This window comes from Chelonoidis abingdonii, chromosome 6 (genome assembly GCF_003597395.2).
Source record: "Chelonoidis abingdonii isolate Lonesome George chromosome 6, CheloAbing_2.0, whole genome shotgun sequence".
Classification (NCBI taxonomy): domain Eukaryota; kingdom Metazoa; phylum Chordata; order Testudines; family Testudinidae; genus Chelonoidis; species Chelonoidis abingdonii.
In genome coordinates, this window is record NC_133774.1 from 126784830 (window position 1) to 126803433 (window position 18604).

The 18604-nt window shown below is 42.3% G+C and overlaps 1 protein-coding gene across 3 annotated transcripts in view; it reads left to right on the plus strand.

The window, feature by feature from the left end:
* Window positions 1–18604, plus strand: part of DGKQ (diacylglycerol kinase theta) — a 144833-nt gene that overhangs the window by 104978 nt on the left and 21251 nt on the right. For all 3 annotated transcript variants that reach the window (XM_032767097.2, XM_075067398.1, XM_032767096.2), the window contains exons 16-19: window positions 6546–6697; window positions 8314–8462; window positions 14014–14195; window positions 16265–16365. In XM_032767097.2, the coding sequence (XP_032622988.1) occupies window positions 6546–6697; window positions 8314–8462; window positions 14014–14195; window positions 16265–16365 (584 nt within the window). The remainder of the gene's footprint in view (window positions 1–6545; window positions 6698–8313; window positions 8463–14013; window positions 14196–16264; window positions 16366–18604) is intronic.

Consider the following 18604-nt stretch of genomic DNA (forward strand, 5'->3'; position numbering starts at 1 on the left):
TCCAGATACTTACAATAGCCCAATTCAGCTGCAAAACTCACATGCTTCCACAGAATTATCTTTAATCCCACCTAGAATCATAGGGTTAGAATGGACTGCAAGGGTCACCTAGTCTAACCCCCTGTCAAGATGCAGGATTTGTTGTGTCTTGAAACCAGTGGTCCCCAAACTTTTTACCTCACACTGCCTCTTACCCCTGTCCACGCCCTCTCCTCTCCCCCCTCCCCCATGCCATGGCTGGGAACAGGGTCAAGGCTCTGGAAGGGAGGGGGGATGCGGACAAGGGTCAGGGGGCTGAGGCTGGGGTCATAGCTGGAGGCGGGAGTGGGAGCTGTGTCCCAGATCAGCAGCCCGATCTTGGGCAGGACCAGGGCCAGGAGCAGAGTTGGGTGGCGCTCCCTCCCTGCCCCTGTGGAGACTGGCCCAGGTCCCAGCTGCACCCCCCGAACATTGCTGCCTGCCCCCACCCCCAGATTGGGGGCCTCTGGTCTAAACCATCCAGGACAGGAACTTCTGCAACCTCCCTAGGCAGTTTGTTCCACTCTCCTACTGTTCTTACAGTTCAGAAGTTTTTCCTGAGATTTCATCTAAATCTGCTGTGCTGTAGTTTGAACCCGTCGCCTCTTGTCCTGCCTTCTGTGGCAAGAGCGAACAATTTTTCACCATCTTTTTTATGGCAGCCTTTCAGATATTTAGCAATGGAGCTCTTGTATCCCATTACATCTAGTGTTCTCTTCTGAGTGAAGAGTAAAGATGGCAGACAGATGAGAGAATTGCTGGTCAGCAGCTGGTCAAACAGATGTTTGATTAGCACTTTATTTTACTCAACATACTGGGAAAGTTTATCAATTTCTACGTCTGTTGTCAGGGTCTATCGTTGGTCTCTCCAGTAAATACTGAGCAACTGAGAAGACATCAGAAGTACATCTCCAGGCCAGGTTTTTACAGGGCACTGGAGGGGGCTGTACTATCTTATGTGTGTACAGTGCTTAGGCCCCACTCCTGATGGGGCTCTGTAGGTACTACTGAAGTATACAGGTTAATAATAAGGATAATAAACAAATACCAAATTCAGTTGCTGTCTCTTTAAATGGAATTATTTCCCATTATGCCATGGATACCTGAACCCTGAATTGCTAGACCTGCATGCAAACTGAAACCTTAAACTAGTTGAATATAATTTTGCTGAGGTGACAAATAACTCTTTAAAAACAAATTTGGAGGGGATAAGGAGTCATGGCTCAAGTGTGATCCTAGGCAAGGAAATAATATGCATAGGAGCCAGTTTGGCCTAAAACTATTATGCTGAGTCATAAATTGCAGTAAGTGTTTAGACAAATGGGTTTGCCAGCAGAATTTGGCCATCCTGGAGAGCAGAAGCAGTAATAATGCCCCTCATAGCCAAATTATTGCAGCAGGTCCATTCTAGCCTCCTCATCCCATTGCAACATTACAAAAATATACGCAAACCTCTACATAGCCTCTTGTCAGGTGTTACTGACCCGTTAAGTATAAAGAGTTATGTGAAAGTTACAATATGCTAAGATTACTCCTCTTACCCGGACCCAGGGATGTGGGGATCCAGATGCTGGGAATCCTAAGTACCTTTCACACACAGCTGGCACAGAGAATACACGTGTAAATGCCTACTTTGATTGCAGAGCTGAGTTTTCTGGTCTACATCTCCTGGGTAAAAACTGCTCCCACAAGAACAAATGGATAAAGTTTGCAGCACAGAACACTTTGTATTCATTTGCTGTTAGGCATTCCATTCTGCCACCACCAGACACAGCTATGCCCGATATTCAGCAGAAATGGGATTAGAATGAATAACACATCTGTCAGAGCACAAAACTACAGCCTACTAATCTTGACAAATAAAACAACCTGTGGTGACTGCCACAGCATGTAAATCACGCTCCTCCAGCTATCTTTAGGGGTATAAGGAATACATTTCTGACTAAAAACCAGCCAACGAGAAATCCCTCTGCAAATTTCACTTTCAAGCTTCATACCAAAGTCAGGATAAAGAAAAAAAATCCTACACGAGACTGTGTGAGTCACATATTCCATTCTACAAAGTAACAAACCATAATTCATATTTTCCCATTTGGCCTTCACTAAGGGATTAAAAAAATTCTGCAGTGCCAGGGTGACCAGTGCACAGTCACGTGCTCCAATAACAAAAGGAGACATGTACCTCTTAGAACGGGTGAAGCTGTGCATCCAAATACTGGCCAGGTTAACCAGTTTGCACAGAACTGTTTAATTCCCATGCAAAGCAGGGCAGTCTTCTAATTGAAGCTGCTTTGTCTCTTACCAGTAGGAGTTTGGCATTGTCCTGTTTAACTTTACTGCAGATTGTAGGATTAAGAACAAACTAAGCATTATGCCAAACACGCTTAAAGTTTCTTCCCTTACAGGATTCTGCTATTTAAGCATTTCTGTAGAGTTGAACACCAAATTACTATCTGATAAAGAATTACCTCTGGTAATGAGGAATTCTCTTGAGCAAGGTATGCATGCATCCAGAGGTGGTAGGACAACTGAAGAAAGAATTCACTCTCTAGCTATCATACTACCACTGATCATTCCTTTTATAGTACAGCCACCATCGCTGCGACTTCCTGTGTCACAGAATTCTTCACCCCGTCATGCACAAATATATGTACTCTTATCATTGTTGTCTTCTTATTTAATGTATTGTACTATTGTTTTTCCTGTTTATAATAAAGCGCTTTGTGTATGAGTAGAAACATTAAAGAAAAGTTTGATAGAGGGTACATGATTGTATCATATTTGCTTAATCAAGATTGCAATGTCCTTTCCAAACTGTAAACGTGTTTTTGATTAAGCATGTAGGACGTGATCTGAAGCTCATAGCAATCAGTGGTAAGGCACTTGCTGGTGGACTTTAAATCAGGCTTTCTGTAAATGTTTAAGTGAGCACATTTAAAACCAAATTCTGTGTTGCCCTCTAAAATTAAGAAAAATAATAGAAAATACATGCTTCCTATGCTGTTTTTAAATGTCCACAATATATTTTAAAACCAGATTTCTTGAGAAGAACATTTAAAAGCAAAAGGTCTCATCTCATTCAAGATGAGGTACTTGCCTAGTTTGCAGTGTTTAAAAGTTTTCAGCTATAAAGGGGAGAAAGTGTCTGAAATATCCTTTTAACACTTGACAAAGCTTTCCCCTCATATTTGGATAAGTCAAGCAGTGAAATACATTTTGAAGATTTTTTTTTTAAATTTTTCTGGGCATGAGACCAAACATGAGAACTATCAGAGCCCCTCCGCCCATCCCCCCCCAAAAAACAAAAGTCTTGTGGAGAAAGTTTTAAATGACTGAAAATGAAGCTTAGATGATGCATCCTTCCCGGACCCTTAGCTGGAGTATTGATAAGATATAACAGATTCCTGTATATTCATTCATATAATCCTTTGACTTCACTTCTCTTTTCCTCCTCAAACCAATTCTTAGCATCATTGTTGTTATATAAAGTGGGAACCTTGCCTGGTCTGCTCTGCTTACATTCAAAGCTAACCAGTTTTCACAGTGTACCCAATAGTATTGTCATACATGACTTCTGGGATGAAGAGAAGTAATTCTGCCATTTGCTGCCCCAGATGAGCAGCTGGATATCGCTCCCAGACTCCTAAGTCTTGTAGTTGTCTTTAAACTTTGACAGCCTAAATTGTCTTTATTTGCATATTTGTAGCATAAACTCTCAAATTGTTACAGCTCAAGTTGGCTGTTTTCTCTTATTACCCACTAGAACCTTAGATGCTGTCGGTAGAAAAGCTCTCTGCCTGCTAGTGCCGGATTTTTACCTACAGTGGTCTTTCCATTCTACTTTTACGAGTCCCAGGTGAAAGGGACTATTGCCTGTGGGATCTCTTTGGAGACTAATATGGTAAAGACAAACATTTTCATAATGATAAGTGATTTAAGACATCTTAAAAGGCCTGGTTTCCAAAGGGCAGGCACTCCATCCTTTCTGAAAACCAGCACCTATAAGATATCTCAAGTTAGGAACTCAAAAATCGGTATACCCAAAGTCATTATTCACTTGTGAAAATCTTGGCAAACATCCCTCTGTGTCAGGAAGTATTTCCTCGTGTTCAGCTTACGTCTGCCACATGTTGGTTTAATCTCGTTACTCTTGGTTACACTTCCTTGTAGCTATGTGTGGGGAATGATCCCCATATGATGTAGGCACTTCCTAGGTGTAGATACTCTTCAAATATTTGTAGTCTGTTGTCATGATCCCCCTTAATCACTGCTTAGCCAAACTACTGATATTTTAGTTCTTTTCATCTTTCCTCATAAATCGTTCCTTCCAGCCTCATGCCAAACTGCTGTTCTCTGAATGCTGTCCCGTTGGTGAATGCAAATGACCATGAATAAGGGGCCACCGCCAACGTTTCGGTTTGGGAACTCTCAGTTGAAAATGCCTGATAGAGAAATGAAGAAGCAGCTTTTCTTTGTGTGCCGTCTTTGTGTCTCTATGGAAGTTATTCTTCTGTAATACCTGGCTGAATGAAATGAAAAGAAAGGTAGCTTGGTGTTTTCTGATGTTTGTCCAATCATTTGAAAACTGATTTAAAACCGTTCCAATGCCGTATTTCTGACATCTATTCCTTACCTAATTCTGACTTCCAGTGAAGCCCTATGTGCTGCTTCTGCGCAGTATGTTTACCTTATCCTACAAACCACCTACTATGTTCAACACCCATAATACAGTGAACGATTCTTCTTTCGAGGTGGCTTCTGGTGGGATCCCCACCCCCGCCCCTCTGAGCTTTGGGAGCTCTGGTGAAAGTAGTGCCAGATGAGGTGACATGACAGCGCACTCACAGCACTGAGTACTTGAGGTTAAGAGAGAGATGTGGCCCCAGCGACTCCAGTCCCTTCCATTCAGTAGTTAGCTGCAGGGGTAGTGACAAAGTCAGAGAGAGGCAGATCAGGGCTCATTTAAAACTTCCCCAATGTTTATTCTGTTTTCAGTAGTGATTTGATAGCTTGTGTGATGGCACTTGGCTTTTGTGGGGATCAGGATCACTGGACCTTTTTGGTCGTGATTGTTCAGGTTTTCAAGGGTCAGAATCAGAAGGGTAGATTTTAGTGACATGTGTCATGCCCCCCCTGTTTTCCTGGATTGCTATTTGGGGCTATTACCTGGGGTTTATTCACTCCAGGCACTGTAAGGAATAAATCAGTGGGAACACAGCAATTCCAGCTGGTAAGACTCATGCAAGTCAGTGTGCTCTATCTAACACTGCAGTTTATTAGATTTAAGCACACACAGACATAAGCAATAGGTTTAGAACATCTCAGATATTTACCTGACATCTGGAACGGTATTGAGTAATTAACAGCAGGTTTGCACTGACCGGTTGCTCACCCACCGGGGAGAAGGGATGTTAGGAAAAAACATCTCTTAAGATGGCTTCCCAGGTACACTCTATTAGCTGATTTTTTATAACTAACTTCTACAAAACACATAGGTCATGATGACCCCTACTGGATCATCACTTTTCTAACTTTCAATAAACTTTTAATATCAGAGACGTCCAGACTCCAGGTTTTCCAACCAGCAAGGTTTTCAGTCTCAGTTATTCACTTGTCTGTCCCCTCCTTCCATTCTAATTAGCAGAAACTTCCAGCTAGATTTGACCTTGCATCTAAAAGCCTGTCTCCAAATTAACCCTTAACTAAGTGGTGGTCTAGTTCAGGGTGGCTGAGTGTACATAACATGGTCGCAGTTAGCTTGATCACATTCTGGGGCAGACACACCCCTCAATCCTGGGCAACAGTGTGACAGACCTTTACATTTCAAGCCAAGCCATGGGCTTCATGGCAAGAGAGGCATGGAGCCTAATGTAACAGTTATATTATCAAGGGGAACCCCCCCCGGCCCAAATCCCCCAGATTTTTATGGGATAATAAACCTCATTCTTCATGGCATGAGCCAATCCGTCACTGACGGGGTCGAGTTAAAAATATTTCCCACTGGTAGATCATTCCCTAGCCCCTCCCAGTTCAGGTTTCTTGCACCTTCCTCTGGAGCATCTGGCACTGATCACGCGTGGAGACAGGATGCTGCATTAGTTGGATCATGGCTGTGATCTAGACCAGCAGTTGCTATTTTCCTAGACTTCATGCTCCAAACAGGGCATTTTATGACTTTTTTTTTTTTTTTTTTTTGGTAAGAGTATTTAGGGCCCCAGTGGATAGGCTTTGCTGCTTGAATTCAGTGGACTCAGATTATTGAAATGGTTCTTTCTAAAGTCAATAGAAACTGAACCTGATGTGCATACCTTGGAAATAGTGTCATGTAATGCCTTCGTTTTTACCACATGGCCAAGCTAACTATACATCTTCACTTTTCGAAAAAGCAAAATTGAATATGCATTCAAACTACGCTACTACCTGTTGATTGTGGGTTTTTTACTAAAGGATTGTGAGTGGATATTCTTGGAATACTGTAATAATCTAGCATGTACCCATTTGTTCTAACACCTCTTTGCATCTTGCAGCATACCAAGCTACCACAGAACTGCTGTCCACTACTTGTCTTTGTGAATCCCAAAAGTGGAGGTTTGAAAGGCCGAGATCTACTCTACAGTTTTAGAAAACTACTAAATCCTCATCAGGTCTTTGAACTCACTAATGGAGGTCCACTGCCTGGGTAAATCTTTTATCACAATAGTTCTTTAATGAATGGAATAGTATCATCAAAATAGTAATTTACTGATACTTGTTTGACCTCTCGCTCTGTCACACACACTAAATAGCTAAAATTTCCTCCAACTCATTTTATTTACTCCTGTATTGCACGTGTGAGAATTACACTGCAGGGCCTCTCTTAGAAATTGTGGTCCTTATTTTAAAAACAAATGGAAAACTTTCACATTTCACAAAGAGGAGAGGGCAGAATTGTTTCTGATGTGTTTATCAGTGTCTAGCACAGTAGGTCCATATCCTGATGGGAGCATGTGCACATCACCACAGCGCAAATAACTACTGGTGGTTAACACAATTGATGGAGAAGGAAGGGAGGAAAAGAGAGGGCTTTGAGCAACATGGCTGCCAAGTCGTAATTTTTGCCACTATTTCCAACCATTCTTAACGTCAGGTAATAGAAGGGTGTAATAAATGTCTCTATTTCTATTCCTGGAATTTGCCTACAGTTGCAGAAATTTAAGAGGAGCTGATTATTCAGAAATGATAGCGCCATTTCTAAGATGTAAGAAGAAATGTGAATGGAAAAACAAAAGCAATGTGTTACTGGTTTTTCAAAAACACAGTTTAGTTACCAATGAGTGCTTTCTCTTCCGTTCGTATAAATCTTTTGCCTGCTTATTGTAATGGAAAAATGTGTTTTTTTTAAATCCTACTACGTTACTATTTATGTTTGTGTTACCTAAATTGACTCCAGTGCTTTGAAATAAAACTCTCAAAGGTTAACTTTGTTGTTTTACCTTCATCTAGTGCAAGTGGGTTCAACAGTCCATAAAGAAGAAGCAGTAAAAAATAAGCAATACAGGTTTTCTAACTTTGTCAGGACCGTGGTTCATTTAGGTTGGTTCCTACAGCATGACTGTCAGTGTTATGCCCATAGAACCTATTCTTGGCTGCAGTATTTCTCTGTTACTATGGGGAAGACACTTCACCTCTCTGAGCCTCAGTTTTCCTCCTGTAAAATGGGAAGAATGATAAACTCCATTGTAAAGTGCCTTGATTGGTAGGGTTGAAGGTGTTCTGCAAATGGGTTGCTATTAGGAATCTCAGTTTTTACAAATCCATAGTTGTGCAGTCCCAGCAGTATATGCTAGCGGACAAGGAAATGCTCACTGTTTAATAACCAAGTACTGCACTCGGCGTGAATGACAATGGTGTTGTAAACTTCCATTTAAAACCAGATAGAAATCCCAAGTGACGAACAGAATTACAGATGTGTAAATGAAAACACAATTAGACACATTTTAAAAATGTAGCACTTTTTGTGTCTGTGCCTTTTTAATTCCCTGTGGGAGAGACCTCAGCTACCAACTTCGGCTATGAGGAAACATTGTGAGAAATATAACTTCAAGTTTGTTAGGCAGAAAACTCCTCTGATAGTTCTAAGTTTTATTGTCCATTTTATCAGCTTTTCTTAATCAAAACTCTAAAGCGAGAGAAGGAAAAAGCAATAATGACTAAGAACTCTATTGTGTTATTTTAAAGAGAGTGTTATGGGAGGCCTAATTAATTTTCTGCATCACAGTGTAATATTATTCCTTATGCTTTTGTTTTTAAATGAAGATTTCATACATTCTCTCAAGTTCCCTATTTCCGAGTGCTGGTGTGCGGCGGCGACGGCACAGTTGGTTGGGTCCTTGGTGCGCTGGAGGAAATCAGACACAGGCTCGTGTGCTCAGAGCCCTCTGTAGCCATCTTACCTTTAGGAACAGGTGAGAAATAACGGTATGGAATGGGGTTTATTTGAGAAATGTTAATCGGAAGCTATTGAGGATGCTAAAAATTAGTAGTTTTTCTTTTTGTGTTACCTGATTGGCATTTTGTTTTAGTTTCATATGTTACATTCAAGCAGTCGGCGTGCATCCAAGAGGGAAACAATGAAGACCATTTCATCATCATTATTCTTTGACTCTTCCATCTTGCCCTCAAAAGGCTCTAAGGTTGCAGCAATCCTCTGTTCAGAACCCATCAGTGGTGCTTGGCCAAAGCAGTGGTTCTCAGCCCGCAGGCAGCTTGCGGCCCAATCAGCACACAGCTACGGCCCATGTGACATCCTCAGGACCATACCAGCAGTGTATATATTGTGTGCATGCAGCCCACATAACACACAGAGAGCTACATATGCTGCCCACAATGGTAAATAGGTTGAGAACCACTTGGCCAAAGGGTCACCAGAGAGCACGGAAACGGAAGTGGTATGAACCTAGCACTGTGGAAGTCCAGATCAACCAGATGTTCTCATTATTTGTATTTAGGTTTCCAGAAGCACACGGGCTGCAGCCTAAGGGCCTGACCAAAGGCAGCAGCACTCCAGTTGCTTTGCAATCCCAGTGCAATAGTGGGATCTATTCTCTCTCTAACTGGCTCCTCTTTACTCTGTCTAGCCACTAGTGGTGAGTGTCAGCCACTTCTTCTCTTGCTGTCATTACCCTCTTGCTTGTTCACCTAGATTAGGGCTCTGTTTTCCTCCCTCCCCATATGCTACAGCCTTCCCTCCAGTAAGTGACCAGTCCCACTCCCTCTTACCCAGTGACTACCTCGTTCTCCAGTCCTCCCGCTGTGACAGAATCAGGCCAGATGGCTACAGGAGAGTGATAGAAGGCAGATATATTAGCCCCAGATTAAGCAGGTCCTTTCTCCCTGGGTAAGGTAACAGTGGCAGTTCCAGAAGAATCAGGAACTTGCTGGAACCAATTAAGGCAGGCAGACTAATTAGGACCCCTGGAGCCAATTAAGAAGCTGCTAAAATCAATTAAGACAGGCAGGCTAATCAGGGCACCTGCTTTAAAAAGGACCTCACTTCAGTTAGTGAGGGGCATGCAAGGAGCTGAGAGTGAGAGGATGGATGTGCTGCTGCTGGAAGTCTGAGGAGTACAAATGCTATCTGGCGTCAGGAGGAAGATCCTGTGGTGAGGATACAGAAGGTGTTGGGAGGAGGCCCTGGGGAAGTAGCCCAGGGAGTTGTAGTTGTCACGCAGCTGTTACACGAAACACTGTAGACAGCTGTGATCCACAGGGCCCTGGGCTGGAACCCAGAGTAGAGGATGGGCCCGAGTTTCCCCCTCCCTGCATTGGATACAAGAGGAGTTGACTGTGGGTCCCACCAGAAGGGAAGGTCCCTAGCCTGTCCCCTGACCCACTAGGTGGGATAACAGGGGCTGCGGGGATTGTTCTCCCTTTCCCCCATGCTGGCCAGTGATGAGGTGAGCTGAGTGAACGGCAGGTCTGAGCCTCTAGCAGAAGGCTGCCGTGAACCTCTGAGATGAGCAAATCCGCCAGAAAGCGCAGGACCCACCAAGGCAGAGGAGGAACTTTTGTCACACTACCCTTAAGATTACTGCAGAATTACAAGAAAAGGCCTGAGTGTTTCTCCCCTCCTAGATTCTTCTATAGTAAAATTAGACATGGAAACTTTTGTACATCCGTAACGAATTGAAATGTGACTAATATGATCGAGAATCTGTGATGCTGGAAATATATTGAGACTAATTAGTTTATAATGAATTCTCTTGATCACTGTCAGAAGCATTGGTTCGGGGAAAGTTCATTAGCATTCATGTAAACTTAAAATGAGAAATTAGAAATTGGAATTGAGAAAAGCAGAATAAACTAATCTTCCCATAGTACTCAGGCAACTTATCAGATGCAAGTGATTAACTCTTATTTTTCCCACACTCTTTCTGTGGCTTATCAGTTCAACCTGAATTCACAGGCCTATTAAGAAAAAAGGAACAAAACTGAGGATCTTCAACCTATTGCATGCAGAAAATAAATAACAACTGAAATGTGGATTAACCGACAGGATGAGGAACTAAAAGACAGATCTGGTCTCTCTTCACCCATCTGGGGGGAATATTTATCATATAAAGTGACGTGTCATCTTCAGTACCTAACAGCTTACTTTTCTTCCTCCGTGTCCTTTATAAATTCATTTTATTTTGTCAAGTTGTTTTATGCCAGTTTCTTGCCAACTTGTTGCTCATTCTGAGTTTGTGTCCACATGCACTCATAAGGAACAGCTGTTTCATGTCATGTAGTCATAGTATACAACCAGTATCTCATAATAATATATTTATCTAAATGCAGAAAATCTTTCACGAAATGCGTGTGCTTAACTGTGCTAATAAAATAGGGTTGGGAACGAAATTCACAAATAGGCAAATTGTGTGTGACAGTTTGCTAAATGCCTTCTCCAGGATTCTGCCTGTGACCAGGACATAGAACATTAATGAATTTACCTCACCACTGTGGGGTGGCAACGTATTGCTTTCAGATAAGGCATGGCTGTCAACAGCATTAGCTCTTCTGTTTCAGGCAGAGCCTGGCTACCTAGTGTAGCCAACACTTTCTGCACTGTGCGATGGCCAATAGACTTGGTACTTCAGCCTGCTTGCAGCTTGGGGACAGAAACAGACATGACCTTCACTGGCAGCTGGGGAGTCCCCCATCTCCACCATTTTCCTTTGCCTTCCTAGTGCCAGGTGCAGGGCTCATAGAATATATCAGGGTTGGAAGGAACCTCAGGAGATATCTAGTCCAACCCCCTGCTCAAAGCAGGACCAATCCCCAGACAGATTTTTTCCCCAGATCCCTAAATGGCCTCCTCAAGGATTGAACTCACAACCCTGGGTTTAGCAGACCAATGCTCAAACCATTGAGCTATCTCTCCCCCCTCATCTTGCTACTTAGATTTTCTTAGAAGAATCCCACTCTCTTTGTTTCAAAGTTCCGACTAACAGTTGGACATCTAAATGCCAGTCATGTTCCAGGGCTGCATTTGCCTTTGGGGGAATTTTTCTCCTCAGCTCGGTCTCTTATGAAGCGCTGCAGCATTTGGTGACCCTGCAACGGGTCAGGGAGAAGGGTAAGTTGAGAGAGCCAAAGGGGAGGCCTGTGCATCCTCCCTCACTCGCCTTATTGCATGTCCTATTGGGAAACATGGCTCTGTCTGTCTACAAACTGGAGTTGTCCCTCTGAGCCCCGTCTGCATAAGGTCACCTTGGCTGCCTCCTCTAGAGATACCTGTCAGTTTTTACCTAGACTAATGGGTTACAATAACTTTCATGTAAGCATATACTATGGCATGCCATAGGCCTTTGTGATGTCCCAGGCTTACTGCCACCTCTGCCCTGCAGGGCTGATTTCAAGCCACGGGACTCTGAGATACCCTCACCGTAACCAGCTATGCCATGTCCCAGCATTATCCTGTTCTCTTCTCCGCTCATCAGATCTTTGGTCACTGAGTTAGATGCGTAGGCATATCAGTTCTCAACTCTTAGTACTTCAGTGTGAGAATATTTTCAGAAATACAAGAGATAAGGTAGTAATGGAGTCATCAAAACTTATTTATATTCTGGCCCCAGCCAGGAATGTGAGTCATTCTGCAAATTGAAGCCATCTCTGAAATTCAGCAGGAGAGAGTACCACTTTGCGAGGGGCCGTACTAAAAGGAATGCCCATATGCTGTTATGGAGACAAGGTTCTCAACTTCCTCAGAACCAGCTTTTGTTTGAAGTTAGACCCCAAAATTGGTGCCAGGCTCTTTCAGTTTGTAAGCAAATGGCTGCTCTTGGCTTTGTTGCTCTTTGAAGCTTTGCAGGAATCCACAGGCATGCTATTGTCCCATTCCCAATCTCTAGCAACCCCTGGAAGTGGCTGGACCCACTCGGAACAATGCAACCCATGTAGCAAGAACTTTAGTGGTGTTCCCATTCCTTTTTCTGTCCTCAAAGAAGGGTAGGAAAAACAGAGCCGGGTTCTGTCTGAGCATCTGACCAGGTTCCTAAAGGAGCCAAAGTTCAAAAGGGAGGTTCTCATGTTCACTCAGACAACCGTATACAGATTGTCTTCCATCGACCCATTTACTACCCCACAAACTATTCCCTTGTTATGCATGAGGGTGCCACCTATTCCAGCTCCAATCAATGCCATTCAGTCAGACCTACGCTCTGAGTCTTTTCCATGGTACCATTAATAACAACTTCAGGGAAGGATGGAGTTCCTGCCTGTCCTTTCCTAGACAGTTTGCTGATCAGGGCTGTGCATAGAGAGAAAGCATAAACAACACACAGAATTTCCATTTCTACAGCATCTTGGATTCACGATAGGCATGACACCAGGAAAATCAATCATAGGTCTGGAGGTGAGGATGGATACCATTCGGTACAAGTCTCATCTTGGAAGAAAGTTGGCAGAAGATGAAGATGGCCATAAAGGAAAAGAACAAATGGTGCTTCCAAAAAAAAAAAAAAAAGGAGCCAATTGAAAATGCTGGTGTCATGCAGAGAAGTGCTTCAATGGACTCAAGTTCATATAATTGTTATCCAGCTACTCTTTTAGCCCCTCTGCATCTCTCCTTATCGCAGTGATTGGCAGATGTCAAGGTCCTATGGCCTGTTCTTCCATTCCTTCAACAAGTGAATGCAGAGAATCAGTGTTTGAAGGAATCCCTCATGAGTGAACCAGGCAGTGCAATCCTTATGGTAGACCCTAACCGAAGATAATGGGAGATAAATGCAGTTCTGTGCTTTTAAAAGCCCATCGTAGAGGATCTGGAGACACTAGCATGCTAGAAAATAATAGGGTAATTTATCTGAGTTTACTTTAAAATTCCCTTCCTTCAGTTTATAAGGACCATGGCCCCGGCCCATTGTGGAAGCAAAGTGGACATCCAGAATACAGATGGAAATTGATATCCAAAGCTTCGGGATTATTTTATCTAGGGAAATTATTCCCATGCACTTCAGTAGGAGAAACTTTTCCCTTTCAAAATATTATCATCCCAACTTCTGATGTAGGAAAATAAGATGGCATTGATGTTGGTGTGGAAGTTATCTCAAGCAGTAGAAACTTCAGAGGGAGGTGTATACTCCTCTTTCCAGTGGAGGACTGGTCTGCTGCTGCTCACAAGCAGTCTGAAATTTAACAGTTCGATGCACCCTTTATAACAGATCTCCTGACCTTATAACTGTGAGAGGAAATTTTCAGGTGATACTGTATAAATATTCCTATTTTGTGTGTCTCTCTTACATAAAGCAGTACATGATGTATTTAATAATTTACTTACATAACAGCAAAGACAACATTTACTTACAGGCTTTTCATGTATGTTAAAGTTACATTTTCAGTTCGGTTTTACTGCTGGGAAGTTGTGATCACTGTCTGACTAGTACCCTTGTGGTTGGAGCAATTACAAGGCATTTATCTTTCACACTATCAGTTGGTTGATTAAACAAGTTAACAGTTTGCTTTTTCCTTGTCCAGGTAATGATTTAGGGAGGGTGCTTCGCTGGGGAGCTGGTTATAGCGGGGAAGATCCCTACTCTATTCTGATATCTGTAGATGAAGCTGATGAGGTACTTATGGATCGTTGGACCATCCTTTTAGATGCTCAGGAAGCTGTTGAAAGTGCAGAGAATGGTATTTTGGAACCTGAGCCTCCAAAGGTATTTCACTGTTTTGTTTTCTAAAAACTTTTGGTTTATTGCAGGATGAATGAGATCATAGTGTACCATAGTGGCTTGTGATTTGTCTTTTATTTCAACACACCTTTGGGTATTACTGTAATAACTCTATATGACTTAGCTCAGTCACTAAATCTGTGGGGGGGGAGGTAAATGCGACGTGCTTCTTTGAGTACAGTTCTAAAACACTTGAAGTCAGAGATCAGTTACACAATATATTCTTTATGGACACTTTACATATTAATTATTTCTCAGGCACAAAGCATCTCTGACTGGGACGGTAAGTGACTACAAGTGCTCAGTTAACAGTAGTCGTGTCTGTTTTCTGAGGTTGGGAAGGAATGGGTTCCCAGCTCAGGTGAGAATAGGTTCTGCTGAGAGGAAGATCAAAGCTACATTTCAGACCCCTATAATGGAATTGGAATCCTTACACTTTGTTAAACAGTCCAGAAAGTTGGTTGTTAATGTTCTGCTAGATCTCACTAAGCTGAGGTTCGGTAAAACTTTAATTTAACAATATACCTTATCTCTTTCCCTGTCTCCGTATGCTGTCTTTTAAGTGAAAATCTTGCTTGACAGGCTCTCATGACATCAGATCTCTTTGTTTGGGAAAGGGAGAATGTCATTTGCAAATGTAACCCTGGGATTTGTTGTTTAAAGTCTGGTTCTGTTTTAAGACAAAACAAGACACAAGATAAAGGAGAAAGAGAGAAGAATAGCAGATGATTACAAAAAAAGTAGAGATTCTGTCTTTGCAGTTCAGTTGCTGGAACACCCCAGGCTCAATACATGGCTTGTGACTTTATTAGCCACTCAGGGAGCTCCCTAATTTTTAAGCAGAATCAGGCTGTGAAGTCATTGTGGTTAGCTTACCACTTGGTCACAACAGTGCTTTGCAAGGGTAGATTTCTCCTAGCTGTCTCAACTATCTAAAGATGGAAGGCAGAGGGAGAGAGAGAGCGCATGTATGTGCCAGGAGGAAAAATGCTCTGGTTGAAACTGGCGCATTGGGGAGGATTTAATAATAGAAACATTAGGTTCCCACCGCATGAGTTGCTCAGGACACAGATGTGAAAATGTTGGTGTTCTCTGGTTCCGTCTTCTGGTCTGGTGTGTTTAGAACATCTTTCAGGATAAAGAAACCAAGGCCACATGATGTGATGGTAAATCTACAGGTGACAGCTGCGATGATGATACTGTGGCCACGTCTAGACTACGCGCCGTATCGGCGCGTTAAAATCGATTGCTCGGGGATCGATATATCGCGTCTAATCTAGATGGGATATATCGATCCCTGAGCGCGCTTATATCAATTCCAGAACTCCACCAAACCAACGGAGTTCCGGAATCGACATGGCGAGCCGCGGACATCGATCCCGCGCGGTGAGGACGGGTGAGTAAATCAAGTTTAGATATTCGACTTCAGCTACGTTATTCACGTAGCTGAAATTGCTTATCTAAAATCGATTTTACCCCGTAGTGTAGACCAGCCCTGTGTAATGCTTCCTTCCATGCACAAACAAGTTGTCAAGTTCTCCCCTATAGTGACACCATGAAGGGAAATATGAGAAAAAGAATGTCTTTAGAAATTGGTTTAATCTGGGATAACGAACGCTACAATTTCTCAGTCATAGTCATATGATCATTAAATGGTAGCACTAGGTGGAGCTAAGATTGTTTAGGTACCGTAACTCCGCATTTTGATGCTTTCCCATATTTGGATTTCTTTTAAGTGTAACCTTATTAATTGCAAATGTCCTGGGTTTGGAATGCTTGGTTTAGGGATAATTACAATATCCCTGCAGTGTTTTTCACCCAGAAATTACTGATAAATACTCTCAACCATAGCTTCATTTTAATGTTGTGTTTTGTACTGGGGCTGTCTGTGAGGGAAATTGTACTTCTAAATTGCTTTGTGTGCAGTGACTTGAAAAATCTACAAATGTCAATTTCACTGAAAATGTTCAATACAAATATGGGACCCTCTGCTGCGGACATTTGAGTCTCAACGGTATACCACAGCATACTGCTATTTTTGTTTTGTTTTTCAGATTGTACAAATGAACAACTATTGTGGCCTTGGAATAGATGCAGAATTGAGCTTGGGCTTTCACCATGCTAGAGAAGAAGAACCAGGCAAATTTAATAGCAGGTAATCTCAGGAAAAGCTTTGTGGACTGAATGTTCATAGTGCCACATGTGCCGGGTCTGCATATGATATAACTCTACAGGCATTAACAAATAGTGCTGTGTGATATAGTGCACATACCCCACACACGTCAGGAAAGAGTTAATGACCTGCTTTTTTGGGTGGGTGAAACAGCGCTTCCTGAAGCAAGTATGAGGCTTTGAGGGAAGTGCTAAAAAGGGAGAGCCCAGCTCCCTGGAACCTGGCAGGAGGCAGTGCAGATCGGCAGCTTTCACTGCAGGAGAGCAGGCTGCCTGGGGCCAGCAATCAAGAAAGACTGTGGAAAGGTAGGCCTCGCTGGAGCCGATTGCCTTCTTTGGCTGCCAGCAACTGACTTAGGCTTGCGTGAGCCCTGGCAAGGTTGGAAGTGTGCACTTTCCTGGGACACTGCAGAGCCCAGCAGGGCTGCTGAGTGTGGTGAGCCTTGAGCCTGGCAGTGACAGAAGAGTTTGTTTCTTTGTTCTGGATTTGGGGAGCCCCTGGAGGGCTAGAACGTTTACAGTCACCTCAACCGGGAGAGTCAGGGGTGATTAGCTGGAGACCTGCAGGACAGAGGCAGAACCACTGCCCCACCCCCATAAGGGGGCATGCAGGGAGGGTGCTTGGTCACATGGTGCTTCCAAAAATGGAAAACAAAACATCAGGATACAGTCATAGCCAAGTGAAGAGCGTTAGTCTGCCAGATTTTTACAGTAATTAGCAGCTAGAGGCAATTAAAACTACAGTGTTTGGGAAGCACTTGGTCATGGTTTCGAAATTTACTTCTTTTCCAATAACTTTGATATTAAAATCAGTGATCTAGGAGATATGGCAGCTGGTGGCATTTGTACAAGTATGTACAGTATTATAAAGCAGGGGAAAATTCACATTACAAATATTCAATGTCCAGAATTTTCTTTGTACAACTTTGTACTGGAGTGTGTGTGTGTGTATTTATGAGCTCTCATGGAACAGATTGTTATATAACAGTCTGTTTTATTTATTCATTTGTTACAATCCGTTTGGTCATAAACACGAAAAACAAACAGCCCCCAAAATCCTCTTCTAAGAGCACCAAGAAAAGGAAATAGCCTCTGTATGTAATTAGTCAATTCAACAATTCTTCAACATCACTTTCAGTAAGTGCAATCCACCACTGTTTTATATCCATCTTTGATTGTGCTTGAAAGATCCTTTGATTTGTCTTTATGATGCCAGCACAAACTGTCATAATCATGGATTAAGTAAAGCCTAATTATTTATATTCAGAAATACTGCAACCAGTTATCAATATTATAAAACATTATCCAGTTCTCTCCCCATTACAGTTTGATATCCGTGTGCTCAAGCAGTATATTTTTCTTAAGAGTTAGTATAATGAAAATCTACTGTTTATGCTCTCATACATTGCAATGTGGGGAAAATAGCACTTCATACTGTGTGTACTGCGTAAGAGTAATACATTCAAGAACTATATTACTTAGAAAATAAAAAATCTTCTCTAATCCTCTGGATTGAGAACAGAAGGTAACAGGTATTGACTATAAAGTATAACTATAACAATGCACAGAGAAAATAATTTTAGCCGTGTGTGTATAATTAATACAATGTAAAGTTACACAGACACGTGTATTTAGATAGTTCATACAAAACCAACTACATCAAAAAAACCAGCAAGGTCGCAAGATGAAGTACTCAGCAGTCAGGAAATGATGCCACCTTACCTTCTTTCTTTGTACCTAAACAGCATGATACTGTATGACAGTATTTTTTCCATGGAATCCCTGTCTCAACGAGTGCAAAAGATGAAAAGGTTTCAGAGTAGCAACCGTGTTAGTCTGTATCCGCGAAAAGAACAGGAGTATTTGTGGCACCTTAGAGACTAACACATTTATTTGAGCATAAGCTTTCGTGAGCTACAGGCCACTTCATTGGATGCATGCAGTGGAAAATACAGTAGGAAGATACACAGAGAACACGAAACAATGGGTGTTACCATACACACTGTAATGAGAGTGATCAGTTAAGGTGAGCTATGACCAGCAGGAGAGAAAAAGAACTGTTTGTAGTAGTAATGAAAATGGCCTATTTCCAGCAATTGACAAAATGTGAGGAACTGTAGGGGCCATGGGGGAATAAGCATAGGGAAATAGTTTTACTTTGTGTAATGGCCCATCCACTCTCAGTCTTTATTCAAGCCTAATTTAATGGTGTCCAATTTGCA